Below are 17,633 nucleotides of genomic sequence, written 5' to 3' on the forward strand. Positions count from 1 at the left end.
CCAGAGAAAAGATTCTGGAATCTGTTCTGAAATCCCATGGCAGCAGATGGGGACAGAGCCTGGGACCAGTCCTCTGCCCTAAAGCAGCCCCGGGCAGGGAGGCGTCCAGCCAGGCCCGCCTTTGACAGTCTCCATCCTCCTGGCACAGAACTTCTTCCCCAGACCCAGCTCCTCCAGCTGGTTCCCCGTTCTGTGCTCAAGGGCTGATGGTCACGGCTCTGCAGCACAGCCTCCATTCCAACCCGTCTGCAGCAGCCACCTCAGGCTCCAGAGCCAGCCCTGCTCAGAGCCAGCGATTCAGTGTTCCCCGGGCGGGGGGTGGGGGGGGGGGTTTCTTAGTACCCGAGGGCCCGTTTCCTCTCCATAAAACTGAAGTGACTGGAGCGCCTGCTCCTGGGGCAGGGATACGGGTGACCCACCTCCCGTCCTACAGACCCTGAGTGTGGAAGGGATTGGATCGTCCCCTTGCGTGTGCATGCGTGTGCCCATTTGTGTCCGACTCTTTGTGACTGCATGAACTGTAGCCCGCCAGGATCCTCTGTCCATGGGGTCCTCCAGGCAAGTGGGTTTCCATTCGCTTCTCCAGGGGATCTTCCTGACACAAGGACTGAACCCCTATCTCCTGCGTCTCCTGCATCGGCAGGCTGATCCTTTACTGCTGAGCCACCAGGGAAGCATCCCCTTGGGCACTGGAGGCCAAATTCACTGCCCAGGGCTCCCAGGGGAAGAAAAGGCACGGCTTCTGTGTCCCCTCGGCTACCCTGTAGAGTCCGCCCACCTTTTGCTTTTGAGAAACACACTTGCCTTGTAGACCCCGAGTCACCCACTGGTTCTCCCTCTGGAGCATTCAGGCTCCTTGCTGGGGGCACGGAGGATAAGTGGCTGGGAGAGGAGGCGCCACAGGCCCTGAGACCCACCTGCCCCCAAGCAGAAGCGTTCCAAATGCTGCATTTCAGAAAGGCAGTTGTCGAATGTGGGAAATTCAGACATTTTCATTGTCAGCTGGGATTCCATTTTAGTGGGCAATACCCCCAATCCAGTTTTCTTTCTCTTTGATAACTACAAAATCATGGTAATTTGGAGAGGGGGGCATCAAGCCCCAGTATGATGATGAGATTTCAGTAAGTGTTGTGTGTGCCTTTGTCTTCAGACCATGAGGATGGTGCTGAGAAACACCAGAAGGGTCAGCATCCTGAAGTCGGATCTATGCACCATCTTCCATCAGGGCGTTTTGGATATTTCCCAGAAAGTCCTGTCCAGGGACCTGAGCAGCGCCGATGTCCTGGGAGAGAACACAGAGATGAAATGTAATCCTCCTTCAGCCGCTGCTCTGTGCAGTGTTTGGTATATGATCGGGGCTGGCGTGGCCATCCCCAGTATATGAATCTGCTGAACTAACTGGGGGCTTCCATGGTGGCTCAGTGGTAAAGAATCCGTCTGCCAATGTAGGAGACACGGGTTCAATTCCTGGGTCAGGAATATCTTCTGGAGAAGGAAATGGCAACCCACTCCAGTATTCTTGGCTGGGAAATCCCATGGACAGAGGAGCCTGGCGGGCTTACAGTTCATGGGGTTGCAAAGAGTCGGACGTACCTAGCAGCTAAACACCAGCAGTTCTTCATAAGTAGCCCCTCCCCCACCTCTCGTCTGTCCCTTGAAGATCTCCCTGCTCCCTGCTAACCGGCTGTCCCAAATCCCAGATCCTCCCCCAGGAGACTCCCCTCCAACCATACCAGCATCTGAAAAGCATGCACTGAACCCAGTAGACCTCAGGGCTACGGAAACCCCCCTCCCAGGCCACTGACTCCGCTAGAAATCCCAGGTGACTTCCCAAACCTTGCTCTCACCCTCAGCCCAAGCTCAGAGAGACCCAGGAGGCATAAGGCCTCCCCCGCCAAGTGCGTGCCAGCCTTCCAGGGGCTCCCTGGCTCCTGATGGCCTCCTGTGTGTCTCTCCAAGGGGGCACAGATCGGCAGGGAGACAGCATGACACCTGAGAGGTGAATGCTTGAGGTGTGCCTGGAAATACTTCCGGATGGAGCCTTGTGGGGCCTCTGCCAGGGCCGAGGCAGTCCATTGGGTTTCCAAATCTTCCTGGCGTGTGGTGGCACTCAGCTGGGGGGACCAAAGGCTGTCCTTCTGCCCTCTCTCCCCCACTGCTGCCTGCACAGGTGGGGGCCCCAGGTCCCTCATCACTTCCCAGCCTCCACCCCTCAGGTCTGTGCTGACAGAGTCCACAGTCCCCGGCAAGGCACCTAACATCCCTCAGCGGCTTTGATGTCCTTCATCCCCTTTATAAAAACAGTGGGGATGGGTGAGGTCATGTCTGTATCATGCAGTGAGCTCACTTGGAGCCAAGTTCTGCATAATTACAAGGTGTAGTTACGATTTCAAAATCTTTCTTCCCATTTTAACAAGGAGCAGAGGGGGTCGCTGGAAGGCAGGAGCACAGAGCTCTGAACCAGTCGACCTGGGGTGACACATCCCACCCAAGAAGGCATCCTTTGTGTTCACAATGAGTGTGAGGCCCCAGGGAATGCCTTTGAACTGCTGTGAGGATGTGGTCCCCTAGGTTACCTGGTATACAAATACCTACTGGGAAATTCTGCCGCATGGCTCACCATCTTTTGGTTTGTTTTGTCTGTTGATAGGTTTGAGCAGTTTAATTTCTTTGCTGGGGACGTCAACAGATCTCAGTGTATTCATGAATTGTCTGTCTTCAAATCTCCAAGAATTTGTCTTCCAGGTACAAAAACATATTTTTTTTAAAAAAGAGAAGAAGTAAGTGTTGGTCATTCTAGCTATATTATAGCACTGAGTGCTCAGGACCTGGTGCAAAGGGAAAGGGTTTTCTCTGGGGTTCTGGACAAAAGTGTGTCATGGTGGGTATGGCACTTCAGGACAGGGAAGTAATATCTCAGAGGCTTGTACATCATACAAGTGTGTGTGTATTTGCTTGCAAGTGGCACGTGTGTGCATGGGTGAGCATGTGTGTGGGTGGGTGTAGGCAGGTAAGTGTGAGTGTGTTTGCCCTTGTGAGTATGTGAACACCAAGCAGGAGTGTTTAGGAGGGAGATAGGTTTGTCCATTGACAGATATTGACTTAAAAATAAAGTCACAACCTAAAAGTTGAGAGTTATGTTTAATTCAGCAGAAATTTTCAGGACTTCAAGCCTGGGAGACAGCATCTCAAATGACCCTGAGAGAGCTGCTGCAAGGAGGCAGAGGGAAGAGTCAGGTTATATAGACATTTGCAACAAAGGGCAGGTAATCGGAACATCAAAAGCATTTTGTGAATTAAAGAAAACCAGATATCCCAAGTTAAGCAATTTAGTGCTTTTCTGTGTATGGAAGATGCAAGAGTCTGGGCTTTCTGAAATCATTCCGCTCATATGCATCTCAGCTATCTGGGGCCAGAATCCTGTGTTTTCCACACCCAGAGTTCCTCAGGACTCACCGTAGGGAATGGCTGCAGCCTTGTGGATGCCAGATTGCAGCTATTCTTTTCCTTCCTTGGTGCCCTTAGGGCTCAGGAATACACATTTGGAGGGCTGGAATCACTGATGACCGTGACATCCTTGTTTACTGATATGGCAGGAAATACTCCCTTTCTCAGGGAGAACGGTGCTCATATGGGGGTTTTACATACAGTCCCAGTAAAGCATCAGGCTTGGGTTCATGAAAGCCAGCATGAATAGGTTTTGGATGTGGGTGGGTTTGGTCCTTCTGACAGACATGTCCCTTGGGTTCAGTACACCCTTTGGCTTGATTGTCGTCATCACCGGGATCAGAAAGTCACAGTACTGAATCAGGTTCAGCCGCTCACTGCTCAAAAATCAATACTGGAGTGAAGCAAATGTTGGTAGAGAAGAAAATTGGTTTTGATCAGAATGCTTGCAGTCTGGATTGAGATGATGAAACTCGGTGTCCCCAAAACCACCTCTAGAGATTCTGCTTGGCCCTGAACGTCTTTAAAGGAAAATGGGGAAGTGATCTCAGTTAATCGCTGAGAAGAGGAGGGAAGGGTCCTCCCCGTCCTCCACGGCATGCAGGCTTGTGTGCAGCCTCGTCCGCTCCTGGCGGTCTCTCTCTCTCTCTCTCTCCTTTTATTTTTTGTCATGTGAATGTGTACTTCGGTCCTGTCCGACTCTTTGCAACCCCGTAGACTGTAGGCCGCCAGCCTCCTCTGTCCGTGGGATTCTCCAGGCAAGAATACTGGAGTTGCTTACCATTTCCTTCTCTGTAGATGCTTTCTTGTTCACACAGTTTGTTCAGAAGATTACTGAAGGGGAAGCTGGGAAAGAGATCTGGTCATCTGTTGATTCTTACTCTTCATTTCTACTTCTTTAATCTGCGGAAAGAAGCAGTAGGTCAGGCAAAGCACTGCATGATCAAAAGGTCTGAAAGGTGTGCTTGGGCAGGAAATGAGCAGGGCAGAGCCAGGGAGGTGGGGAGGGGGGGTGGTGCCTGGTTCGAGGTTAATGACAGAATGGAAGAGGCCTCCTCCAGACAGTACCTCCTGCCAAAGGCTGCTTCCAGTCACCCTGTCGGAGCTGACAATGCTATTTGGGGAACCCCAGCACCAGGCCCCAAATGCCTTCTGCCCATGAAGACACCCCCCTCTGAAAGCTAAGGCATCTGGGAATGGGCTTGACTAGGAGGCGAAGGGCAGGTAAGAGTAAATTAAGCTGAGAAAGGGAGACAGCATTCCTGAGAGAGGTCGGCAGGAGTGGAGTGGGCATAGGGAAAGCAGGGGACCAGTCTAGGGAAGAGGGGAGACATCGCTGCAGCAGAGAGCCCTGGAGGGCCTGGAACCAGAAGGTGACTCGAGTTTTCTCCAGAAGTCTCCAACAACAGGTCTTCCCAATCCCTCCCTCCTGCAGAAAGCCCAGGGAGGAGCTTGATAGCTGGGTTCTAAGCCTTGGCAGGTGTCTATTCTCATTCTTTGCTTCTTAGAAATAATCTTTTCAGATTCTGTGTGGGCTTTTTAATCATTTTACTCATCTGTTAATTCTTGGCTGGGTCTTGCTCCGTGGGCCTCTCTCTAGTTGCAGTGAGCGGGGGCGACTCGCCAGTTGCGGTGGCCCCTCCTGTGGCAGAGCGCTGGCTCTGGGGTGCACAGGCTTCGGCACTCGCAGCACGTGGGCTCAGTAGTCGTGGCACGTGGGCGTAGCTGCTCCACAGCATGTGGGTCTTCCCGGATCAGGGATCAAACCAGTGTCTAGGTTGGCAGGTGGGTTCTTTACCAGTGATCCATCAGGGAAGCCCTGCCGCGTGGTTTTGATTTCTCCTCCTTGGTCCTTGGCAGAGCTCACTTGTACCAGAGGTCACGTGCGCAGTTGCATAGCTGTGGAGACTCCGATTTGTTCAATAGGGTGAAGCTCTCTGTCCTCTGGTCCTTGTTTCAGGCACTCACGCAGCCTCAGCTGTGCCCCAGCCGAGCCCACTGAAACCACGGGTACCAGTCCTGCCCCACAGCAGCCCAGGCCAAGCCCATGTGACATGGTGTGTCCACCCTCACCCCCACAGCCCTCATGAATGAGACATCTCAGGAAGGCGGTGGTTTTCTGTCTGCCTGCATTTGATGGGGTTGTTTTTCTAAAACAGCTTGACTGATTAAAAAAAAAGACTACTGTCAATAAAATACTCAGACTGTTAAAATGTGAAGCCTCAGGCATGTCCAAGATGACTAATCATCTCAAGTTGTTAGCATCTGGAACACGGGGAGACGCTCAGCTGTGTTGTCTTTCATTTGGTTCCCCCAGTTCTCGTGCAGTTTGGGCCCAAGAGTAATTTCTAAATGTGGGAACCCAAGGTGTCATGCTATGGCAAGAGGAGGAAAGCTCGGGGGTTGGGCTGAAATCGCCCACTGCGCCTTCTCTGGTGGTTTAGGGACATCTTTGTGTGTGCTGAACCCCCTCAGGGGTCCTCCCAAGAGCCCCCCTATCCAGGAGGTCCAGAGGCATGAGGAGAGGATGCCCCTGCTAAGGGGAGTCTGTTTCCAAACCCAGGTTCATGTTCAGGATGCATTGTGAAGCTGAACAGACTGGAAGGTCAGAGGTTGGAGCAGAGAAAGGTTTATTGCAGGGACATGCAAGGAGAACGAGTGGCTTATGCTCAAAACTCCCCAGAGGCTTTCAGCAAAGCATTTTCAAGGGCCAAGTGAGGGGACGGGGCTCAGGGTGTGTGATTAGCTTGTGCACAATTCTCTGGTTGATGCTGAGATAACAGGGCAGTTAACGATACTGATCCTTAGACACTGGAAGGCCTGCGGGCTGTGTGCTCTGATCAGTAAGTAGTTAGTTTCTTCCGCTTGTTGGTGACGTTTAGCATTGGAAAGGCTCAGGAAAAATACAGAAGATGCTCTCATCTGGGTACTTCAGCAAGGAGCCTCAGCAGAGGATATGGGGGTGGAGGGGTGTGTCCCAGGGAGGCCGCCCGCATAGGGTCTTGCTTGGTTACAGGTCCACACCCACCCAGAGCCCTGAGTGGTCCTTTGAGAGTTCTCAGTGGGGGCTGAAGACAAGCAGAGATGGAAAGGCACCTCCTTACTCCTCGCCAGTCACCGCAACTCTTCCTTGGAGACTGTGGTTGAGACTGGGGGGGGTCCCTGCGCAGGGGAGGTTCAGGGGCTTCCCCCTAGCCTGTGCTGGGGAGCTTCTGCAACTCTGTCAGTTTGTAATTCACCAGAAGTGCAACCCAAGGCTGCCGTGTGTCTGGTGGGGGAGTTCCTTGGTCTGCACATACAGCATCCCCCAGTACCCAGTTAAATGCCACTCAGGCCATCGGATGACCACACAGGTGGGCCTTCCAGGCCTCGATAACTCACCCAGTGCAGCAGCCAGCTTGGTGCTTTCCAAAATCAGCCCCCTTCCTCCCATCTCTGTGGGATTCTGGGCCCCTTTATCACAGCATCCGATTTGCCAAGTATAAATTAGCCCCCGATGTCCCCAGTGGCAACTGCCAAGGGGGCCTCAGCGGGACTGCCTTGCAGGGGTTGCCCTGAAGGGGTCCTCACAAGTGACCTCTTTTTAAAAAATTGTGGGGATTAAAAAGAGAAGTAGGCCCCTCTCCCACCTCTTGTCTTCTCCCCACCACTTCAAAAGGTCTTGCTAGGAATCAACCCCGACAAGCGATGGCGAGAGACCAGGCCTGGGCCTCCTCTCCCCCTGCCCTTCCCGCCTCCTCTCCCCCTTAGGCCACATCAGTGTCTGTACCCGCCGTGGGCGACTTTGACAACATGCTCGCCTCAATTTTTATCATAAACCCCAGCATTTTTTCTCTCTCTAAAATGTAACAGCCAAGCAGAAGCAAAGAGGAGTTCATCCAATTGGCCGCCAGCTTCCAGCTGAGGTGGAATTTCCTCCTCACGGCAGTGAGCAAAGCCATGACCCTCTGTCATAGAGACAGCTTCGGTAAGTCCGAGGACACACAGTGGTGTGTAGGCTGCCGGCCAGGTGTGGTTACAGCTCAGTGCTCTCCTTTTTATGTAAAATAAAACACGGACACAGAGAATCACAGAAAACCACGCTAATCTTTTTATAACAACACGATGATTCATCAAATGGTTGGACCCTGCCTCCCTCTCCTGTCCATGAAAATAATCAGTAAACAATCAGAAATAAGAACAAAGTTTTACTTGAGCCAGACCAAGGACCAGCGCTCGCAGGTAGCCCTGGTGGGAAACAATCCTCCTGTCAATGCAGGGGTTGTGGACTCAGTCCCTGGGTCGGGAAGATCCCCTGGGGGAGGGCATAGCAGCCCACTCCAGTATTCTTGCCTGGAGAAGTCCATGGACAGAGAAGCCTGGAGGGCTATAGTCCATGGGGTCGCAAAGACTCAGACACGACTGAAGCAACTTAACACACACACACTAGGTCTAGCCCACAAGCCCGCTCCCCAGACGACCCTGAGAAGCTGCTCTGGATGCTCTGGAGAGCAGCACAGTTTCATTTCTTGTCAGAACAAAGAACATTAAACAAGCCATTTCCTCAAGGTTTAAAAAGAGAGAGAGACCAGCACGCACACAGCAAGTCAGCATGGACTTGACACCTGGAAGGGGGCGGGGGTTCTTATCATTGACGGAGGACCAGCGTTGGTGTCCCCAGAAGGCAGGCATTTAATCTCTGTTTTCAACATGGACGTTCTTTACTTCTGGTCAATACGTCCTTTTCTCTAACAGTCAAAGCAGAGGACCTGTGTAGGGTTGATAGGCCACAAACTTGATACTATTTTCGTTAGCATCAGAGTCAAGTTCACTCATGTATAAAGCCAGATGCCTCCTCTAGAGTTCAATATGTGGAAGTTTCTTTTATCATTCCCCTGCCGTCATTGTCAGATACGCAAGAAATCTCCTCTGACTTTTTAATTATCTGCTTTGGGACATTCTGAGAAAAGAACCAGGCACCCACTTTTACTCCCCCCTGAGATGGAGGGAAAAAATGGGTTCTTTGGGGCACCTGGATTTAACTTCCAGGAATAACAATTGATAAAGCTCCCTCGGTGGACTTCCCTGGTGACTCAGACAGTAAGGAATCCGCCTGCCCATGCAGGAGACCTGGGTTCAATCCCTGGGTTAGGAAGATCCCCTGGAGAAGGGAATGGCTGCCCGCTCCAGTATTCTTGCCTGGAGAATTCCGTAGACAGAGGAGCCTGGCGTTAGAAAGAGTTGGACACGACTGAATGACTGACACCTCTGTGTGCAGACGGTGGGAAGAATGAAGCAGAGTCTGTCTTGCAAACTTTCTTGCCAAGTGGATGGTCTTCCTGTGCTGGGGGAGGTCTCACCTGTCACAGCTGTGTGCAGATGCGTAGGACAGGAGAGTCGTGGGGAGGGACAGTCATCCCTGAGGCCCACAGCCCCGTGGACGGGATCACTCGTTCCAGCAGGTATCTGTGCATCCTGCAAAGTCCCAGGCTCCTTCCTGGACACTGGACACACAGCCATGGACAGACGGACAGAGCCTCCACCCACGAGCTCACACACCAGTCAGGGTGAGGAACCCCTGCCCCAGGGCTGCCAGAGGCCCTTGCAGTGGGTACGGGGATCAGGAAAAGCGGACAAAGAGCAGAGAAGCCCTATTCTAGGCCATTCTGCAAACTCGGGGTCTCTTTGGAGGGTAAGCAGCCACACAGGTGACACCCATTCATCATGAGGCTCTGCCCATGAAGGTCAGGATGACAGGCTTAATGTTGATGCTCTTCCAGGGCAAAGTTCAGGTACAACCACAAGAGGAAAACCAGCCCTGTCTGTAGTTTGTACTGCTGACTGAAAAAAAATGCACAATCTGAAAGTTAAGAGTTATGTTTTATTTAGTGGACAAAACTGAGGACTTAAGCCTAGGACACAGCATCTCAGGTAGCTCTGAGGGACTGAAGAGGTGAGGGGCGGAGCCAGGATGTATATGAGTTTTTTGCAACAAAGACCAAGTAGTGGCAACCTCGAAAGATTGCTGTTAATTAAAGAAAGCCTGACATCTCAAGCTAAGGAATGCGTGTGAGTGTGTTAGCCGCTCAGTCGTGCCCGACTCTTTGCCACCCTGTGGACTGTAGCCCCCCAGGCTCCTCTGTCCATGGGATTTTCCGGGCAAGAATACAGGAGTGGGCTGCCGTGCCCTCTTCCAGGGGATCTTCCCGACCTAGGAATGGAAGCTGGGTCTCCGGCATTGCAGGCAGGTTCTTGACCATCTGAGCCTCCAGGGAAGCCCTGAGGAGTTGAGTGCTCTTCTGTCCGTGGGAGGATGCAAGAGTCTGGGCTCCCTGAAATCATTCCTTTGATATGCTTCTCTGCTCTCCAGGCCGCCATCCTGTGTTTTCTCACCCTGAGTCTCCTCGGGGGGGTGCTGCTGGGGCGGCTGCAGCAGCTGATGACTAGATGAGGAGTGGACACCTTGCCTCCATCCCGCGTTCCCCGAGGGCTCACTGTCGGGGGCTGTAATGTGGTGGCTTGGTGGCCGCAGCACCCTTTGATAACTCATAGAGTGAGTGCCATTCTCGGCTTACAGCGGTTTCCCCCTCCACCTTCTTGGACCTTTATACGACGTCAGAGTATTCACACCACCCGTTCTTCCTCTGCACATGGACCTTGGTTTCACAAAGTCAAACAAGCCAAGAGTTGTTTCAGGGTCAGACTTATTCCAGACCAGGCCATGTCATGTCACAGAACTAGGCTCTCTCACTCAAGACCTAGCAGAGAAGAGTGGACTTTGTGCAGAGCTTTGAATTGCGCAGAAAGGGTCAACACACCCTTCTGGGGTTGTTGCCGTCGATCATGGTCTGAGTTATTTTATAGCTCTTGCAAATCGTATCAAACAGGTAATACGATTCTCCTGCCCAGAAGTGCCAACTATAGTGTGTCGGGTGGGCGCAGCTGAGGACAGCCGTGTGGGGCATCTATTCGTAAATTAATGTCAGCGGCATTCTTTACTGTCTGTGTATGTTTAGTCCTTTGAATTCTCTTTTTCAAATTTATTTTTTATTTGAGTATAATTGCTTTACAATTATACTGTTGGTTTCTGCCTTTCAACAACATGAATCAGCTGTATGTATACGTATATCCCCTCCTCTTGGGCCTCCCTCCCGCTGCCCCATCCCTCCCCAGTAAGTCCTCACAGAGCACCGAGCTGAGCTCCCAATGCTGCAATCAGCTGCAGCAGCTTGCTGTTTCTCTGATTAATTGAGTCCCATAAAATCTTTGAAATGCATTCATTTTATATCTGTGTAAGAATCACAGTTTTATCTTCATTAAAAAAATTACCTTTTGATGTGTGGCAGAAACCAACACAATTCTGTAAAGCATTTATGCCTCAATTAAAAAATAAGTAAATTTGAAATTTAAAAAGATTTTTAAAGATTAATTTTAAAAATTATCTTTTAAGAAATGTTATAAGCCAGATATCCCCCCCACCCCGTTTCTCAACTGAACTGTTAATTATCCTTTTGTTTTCTGGAGCCAGAGGCCTTGGGATTCAGAGCACTCAGCTGGTGCCTGCCCGCCAGCTCCCTAAGGACAGCCCCTGCACCCCTCATGCGTTTCCCCCAGGAGATGCAACCAGGCAGTGGGTGGTCGAGGGGCTCGCTCTCCACCTCCCGAAAGGGTACCCGTTTCCCTGCAGGTGGCCCTCCTCCCAGCTCACAGAAGCTGTGCTCATGTTCCCTGTCATGACTCAGCTCACTGAGCACCTCGTGCTAAAGCCACCTTCTGGGGTCCTCTGGGTATGGGATGCTGCGAGGGTGATGGACGCTGCAGGGACTCGGGCTTTGCCAGGGGGAATGAGGCTCTAGTGCACGGGAGCTGAGAGCCCTGGAAAAGCTGTTCGTTCCACCGGGATCTGTTTACCTGTCCATCTGTCTGTCTGCTTATTCACTGGGGGGTTGTTATGTCAATGTAGGCTCCTGGCACCTGTTTCACTTGCTGCTTTTGGAATATGTGATTCATATACTTCAGTCGTGCATTGAGGAGGAAGATGAGGAGGACAACGTGGGGAGTCTCAAGGAGATACTGTCAGATGACCAGTCTCCCGTCCAGCCAGACCATGAGCCCCACCACCCTCCAGACTGCCCCCCAGCTCAGGAGCGTGAAAGCCTGAGTGCGGATCCCCCCCGGGTGATGCTCAGATGCAAAGGCCAGAGCCCCGGTGCCACGGCAGGGAGCAGTGTGGTGGTCAGGGTGCCTGGCTTCCTGGTAGACACCGTCACGGGCAACAAGGTACGCACACCGCGGCCCGGCCTTCCGTCCACCGGTGTTCTCAGGGAAGTGAGAACCCAGAGGGCTAGGAAACCCATGTGCTGTGCATAGCCACTTAGCTGTGTCTGACTCTGCAATCCCGTGGACTGTAGCCCATCAGGCTCCTCTGTCCATGGGATTCTTCAGGCAAGAATCCTGGAGTGGGTTGTCATTCCCTACTCCAGGGGATCTTCCCAACCCAGGGATTGAACCCAGGTCTCCCGCATTGCATGCAAATTCTTTACCATCTGAGCCACCAGGGAAACCTAAGAAACCCATAGAGGGGGTTATACACTGTCCAAACAAGGACACGGGATTCTAGATTCATCTCTACTTTAAGCGATTTTGCCAGTGTGCCTGTTGACCACTGCTCAGCTCCAAAATGTGCCTGGTCTGATGAGAGCTGTGGAATATGGGGACAGCTGAGCCTGCCTGGCATGAACAGACTCACTGAGCAGCAGATCACTACAACTAAGAGGAGTGACATGCACTGAAAATGCCTCTGGCAGCGTTTAAAGAAAGGAAACACTGAATAGTCTGAGTACAAAGGATTTTTGAAAGGATGGAATTGGGGTCCATCTTGAAAGATATAAAAATAAGGATTGCAGGAATTCTCTGGTAGTCCAGTGGGTAGGACTGTGCACTTTCAGTCCCAGGGCCTGAGCTTTGATCCCTGGTTGGGAAATTAGGATTCTGAAAGCCTTGCAGCATGGCCAAACAATTAAAATAATGAAAAGTAAGGCAATTTCTCTGGTGGTCCAGTGGCTAAGACTCCACACTCCCAGTGCAGGAGGCTGGGGTTCGATCCCTGGTCAGGGAACTAGATCCTGCATGCTGCAACTAAGACCTGGGGCAGCCAAGTAAATAAAAAATAAATACATATTAAAAAAATAATAAAGTAAGAATGGCTACTTATCAAATGTACTGTGCACACTTGATATTTATTGTCTCAAAGCCATACAACCCTGCACAGTATCTGTTCTTATCGTTTTCATGCCATGGATGAGGAGACAGAAGCTCAGAAAAGCTAAGTAGAGGCCCAGAGTCACACAGCAAGTAAACGGAGGCTGACACCCTGGCCTGCCTGATCTCATCATTCTTCTCCTACAGTGCTAGATGGGAGGAGGATGGTCCAGGCCCCCAGAAAGCTAGGACACAGGATGCAGAGATCTGAGAGGGGGTCGCGAATGCCAGGGAGGGGAGGCAGATTGAGCAGGAAGTTCAGCTAGATGAGAGGCAGGAGAGTGGGCTGGTTGGGGAAATAAACCTTGACAACAACTGTCAGTAGTAATTTCTAAAACTCCTGCACACATGTTTGGAAGCTTGGCCTCTTTGCGTGGCATTCTTTTCACATCCACAAGTTCCCCAGACCCCTGAAGGCAGGAGTGTGACCTCAACCTGGATGAAACGTGGTCAAAGCCACGTGGCTGAGTCACAGCTGGAACTGTCTGTGCCCTGCAGGCATCCTAAGTCGCTTCAGTCGTGTCCAGCTCTTTGTGACCCCATAGACTGTAGCCCACCAGGCTCCTCTGTCCGTGGGATTCTCCAGGCAAGAATACTGGAGTCAGTTGCCGTTTCCTTCTCCGGGGGATCTTCCACACCCAGGGATCAAACTTGTGTCTCCTGCATTGGCAGGACGCACCACCTGGGATGCCCGTCCATGCCCTGCAGCCCTTCCCCATTCCAAGCGCACAGAACCTCGGCAGGCTGTTACCGAGCTGGACTGGACGAGACACCCACTGACCTGGACAAATGAAACAGGAGCCAAAGAGCCACTTCTCACAGTCACCAACCCTCTGTCTCCATCAGGCATTCATTTGCTGACCTCGAAATAGTAAATTCAACACCCAGTGCTTCCGCGCTCTCGGTGCTAGAGGCTCTAATGTGAGTCTGTAAATAAACTCATCTCCCTGGGAGTGTGTATATGAAGTCAACAAGACAGAGACCGGGAAACGGGAAAACACTGGCCCCCAATCAGGACTGGTGACGGGGGAGGGGTGCTGGGCCACCGAGAGAAGGAGCAGATGGAGGCGGTTCAGGCTGTACTCATTGAGCTGCTGGTTCAGGGCCGTGGGCAGAGAGAAGGCCCAGCTCAGTCTGGAGAAGGGACAGGTTGGCCAGACTGTGCCCTAGAGAACCCTCTCCTGGCCCCTGACCCTTTGGAGAACACACCCTGTCCCGGGTGACAGGACCCACCGGAAGGGCTTATCCTAATTGCTTGGGAGCCCCAACAGGACGCGTGTCTGAGCTGGATGTTCGAGTCTGATGATTTGGGAAAATATCTGTAGCCCACTGTGAGCAATCCCACGTCTTCCATTTAAGCGGGTTTCCTAGGTGGCTCAGAGGTAAACTCCCCCTGCCAACGCAGGAGATGGATTCAGTCCCTGAGTCGCGAAGATGCCCTGGAGAAGGAAATGGCAACCCACTCCAGTATCCTTGTCTGGGAAATCGCATGGACAGGGGAGCTGAGAACATTCGGCAAGACGCTTTATTTGCCTGCTCAGCTTCCTCTTCTACAAAATGGAAATAAAGACATCTAATTCCATAGGCTATAATGAGGTATAAATAAGTTAATTATTTGTAAAATTCTTAGAAGCATAAAAAGTACCCATAACCCTAGTCATTGTTATTATTTCTCCAACAAAACCTCCTAATCTGAACGCCCTTCCAGAACATTCTCTCCCCAGTCCCCTAGCCACTCTGGAGTTTATTGCAATGGGTGCATTCCACCTATAATTAATTGGTGGCAACAGTAGAAAGGACATTAAATAATTGAACGACATAATAAAGCAATACAAGCAGATACATGTCAGATAATCCAAGGTAATATGCATTAGAGATTAATTAAACCTGCTTGTGCTCGTGCGAGCCTGCCAGTTTAGCCATAATGACTTAAACACTCGAACACTGAAAAGTTAGGCTCGTCTGGTTTCCATTGCACTCACTAGTCAGCGTGTGCACTTGTCTTCAGCAAAAAGGCACACGCTCAGGGTCCCATGTGCTTTCCTCTGCCACGAGTTAACACCTGTTCAGCTGCACCTCTGGGGCTGATGCCCCTGAACAATTCAGCTCAGTCCCTGCACCTACAGCAGCAGCTCAAGTCAGCAGTCCCCACCACCACTTCCATCTGTCGCTCTTGTCCATTCTACCAATGCTCAAAATAGTAAGATGCCAAGGCATGTCTTAAGCATAAAGGAAAAATTATACTGCTATTAAATAAAGGCCATTCTCCCTAACCTGGCAACCAGTTCCAGTATTCTTGCCTGGACAGAGGAGTCTGGTGGGTTACAGTCCGTGGAACTGCAAAGTCAGACACAACTGAGTTTTCAGTTTAGGTCATATACTGAAGCATGAAAGCATGGCAAAAATATTTAAAAATAAGTGACTTCGGCCAAAAGGTAAAGATGAAGACAGGTGGTATTTGTTTTTGTTTTTTGTTGTTTTTTTTTTTTTTGCTTTGTTTTTTGTTTCGAGGGACAGAAGAAAAACATCTTTTCATTGGTTGGTGACGGTTATCATTGAATTTATGGAGAATGGGTGAGATATGTACTTTCATTAACCTTGCATTCAAAGTCATCTTTTGCACATCTTTGTCAAAATATGCTAGCTTATGGAGATGGAGGGGGCACTGTTGAAGAAACCAGACCAAGAAAATACATCTCTGTCAGTTTGAAAGTAATCATATCTGGGGATTTGCCCATCTTTCGAATACCCTTGGAGCTGAGGGTGGCGTATTATCCCTGTTTCTCTGATAGGAAGGGTTGCTCAAGCAACTTGATGACTATCTGAGAGCCAATATAAGAGTCTGTGAATGTCTCATGTCAATTACTACCCTATAGAGTGTTAATGTACAGAGAAGGCAATGGCACCCCACTCCAGTACTCTTGCCTGGAAAATCCCATGGATGGAGGAGCCTGGTGGGCTGCAGTCCATGGGGTCGCTAAGAGTCGTACACGACTGAGTGACTTCACTTTCACTTTTCACTTTCATGCATTGGAGAAGGAAATGGCAACCCACTCCAGTGTTCTTGCCTGGAGAATCCCAGGGACAGGGGAGCCTGGTGGGCCGCTGTCTATGGGGTTCCACAGAGTCAGACATGACTGAAGCGGCTTAGCAGCAGCAGCAGAGTGTTAATGTAACCCATGAGAGTCTTCACAGACCTCCTCCTTTATACACTGGTCTATTTGACCAGTGGTGGAGGGAGGGTCTGTGTGGGAACTTGAGCCAACTGTGCCGGCTCATAGGGTCAGTATCCATCTGGAAAGCAGCCAAGGTGACGAGCATTACAGCTGCGAGGAGACCCGTGAGCACTTCACAGGCTCCCTCCTGACTTTCACAACTGATCCAGGCTCTCTGAGTCTGTTTTAATTTCTAATTTTTTGGCCGAGCTTCGTGGCATGAACGATCCTAGTTCCCCAACCAGGGATCGCACCCACACCTCCTGCATTGGACGCACAGGATCTTAACCCCTGGACTGCCGGGGAAGCCCCTGCCCTGTGCCTTCCATGGCAGTGTTGCTCCCCTCTCTGGCCTCACAAACACCTGCAGTGCCCCCATCCTTCTCCTCAAGGGAGCCACCTGCTCCCACTCTTGCGCCAACTCCCAACACCCTCTCTTGTGCCATCCTGGGTTTCAGATTCCTTCCACAAAGTCTTCAGCAGCCCCTGAGTGCTCCCCTGGGAAGTCAGGGTCCCCTGCGCTAGGTCCAGGGTGAGATGAGTGTGTGGTAGGAGAATTCAAATGGTGGATCCTGAAACAGGAAAAGTGTAACTTTCTCTTTTCATTTTTTCTTCTAAACACCGCCTCCCCGCCCTACCCACCCCACACAGCTCATCCAAGTATTGTTGGAGGATAAAGCCACAGAAAGTACCATCAGACTCAGCCTTCCTCTGGGACAGGAGACCCTCATAACCCTGACAGATGGACAAAAATTTGTGATCCACGTATCGGATGTATCCCAAAGCTCTGAGGATATTTATCTTAGGGAAAGTCATGCTGACACGGGAGATTATTTATTGGACTAGGACCTGAGAAAACATACATGTTTTTCATTCTTAAGGATAGAGTAAATGATAACACTTTTGTATTGGTGAGAAAGAAGATTTTATGTAAATAATAAAGGTAGCACTGTTTTCTGTTTATATGTATTTCAAGGAATTGGTTTTGATGAATCATATAAACTGATTTGGAGAATAATTTTTGCCTCTGTTGCCTTTATTCAGAGTATTCAAAATACCTTTATTTTGCGGTATTTCTGTGGGGACTTGAGAGAAATTTGAGAAATCCTGTTGGTAATAAAAACATGGATCATTCTCCAGTGAAAGATAAAGTTCGTAGAATAGCAACCAGTACAAGCAGTCAAAGTGAAGTGAAGTCGTTCAGTCGTGTCCGACTCTTTGCGACCCCGTGGACTGTAGCCCACCAGGTTCCTCCGTCCATGGGATTCTCCAGGCAAGAATACTGGAGTGGGTTGCCATTTCCTTCTCCAGGGGAACAAGCAGTCAAAGGCCTCTCATAATATTTTTCGTCCTCTTCAGGAGTACCCTAATCAACATAGAGTTTGTAGAAAGATCCCTTCAGGCCTTGAGGAAGAGGGGAAACTCAATTATTTGATAGTGCTGTTAGAGTTACTCACTGCTCCAACACAGCAGGGGTCCCCAACCCCCGGGATCTAATGCCTGATGATCTGAGGCGGAGCTGATGCAATATCAGTGGAAATAAAGTGCATGAGGGATGTAACGCACTTGAATCATCCCCCAGGCCCCCAGTGCATGAAAACATTGTCTTCCAAGAAACTGGTCCCTGGTGCCAAAAAGTATGGGGAGCCCTGCTAAGGATCCCACCTTGGCCTCATTCACATGGCTCTTTTCTTAAAGTGATACAGAACTATGAACCCAACGGTGTCCGCC

General features: G+C 50.7%; 1 protein-coding gene across 2 annotated transcripts in view; it reads left to right on the forward strand.

Moving 5' to 3' along the window:
• The window catches only part of RFX8 (regulatory factor X8), a 52,190-nt gene extending 35,270 nt beyond the window's left edge, over positions 1 to 16,920 (forward strand). For both annotated transcript variants that reach the window (XM_012173753.5, XM_042246410.2), the window contains 5 exons: positions 1,151 to 1,307; positions 2,651 to 2,745; positions 7,300 to 7,414; positions 11,390 to 11,706; positions 16,554 to 16,920. In XM_012173753.5, coding sequence (XP_012029143.3) covers positions 1,151 to 1,307; positions 2,651 to 2,745; positions 7,300 to 7,414; positions 11,390 to 11,706; positions 16,554 to 16,748 — 879 coding nt within the window. In that variant the 3' untranslated portion in view covers positions 16,749 to 16,920. The remainder of the gene's footprint in view (positions 1 to 1,150; positions 1,308 to 2,650; positions 2,746 to 7,299; positions 7,415 to 11,389; positions 11,707 to 16,553) is intronic.
• Positions 16,921 to 17,633: the final 713 nt, after the last annotated feature.

This window comes from Ovis aries, chromosome 3, assembly GCF_016772045.2.
Source record: "Ovis aries strain OAR_USU_Benz2616 breed Rambouillet chromosome 3, ARS-UI_Ramb_v3.0, whole genome shotgun sequence".
NCBI classification, from domain to species: domain Eukaryota; kingdom Metazoa; phylum Chordata; class Mammalia; order Artiodactyla; family Bovidae; genus Ovis; species Ovis aries.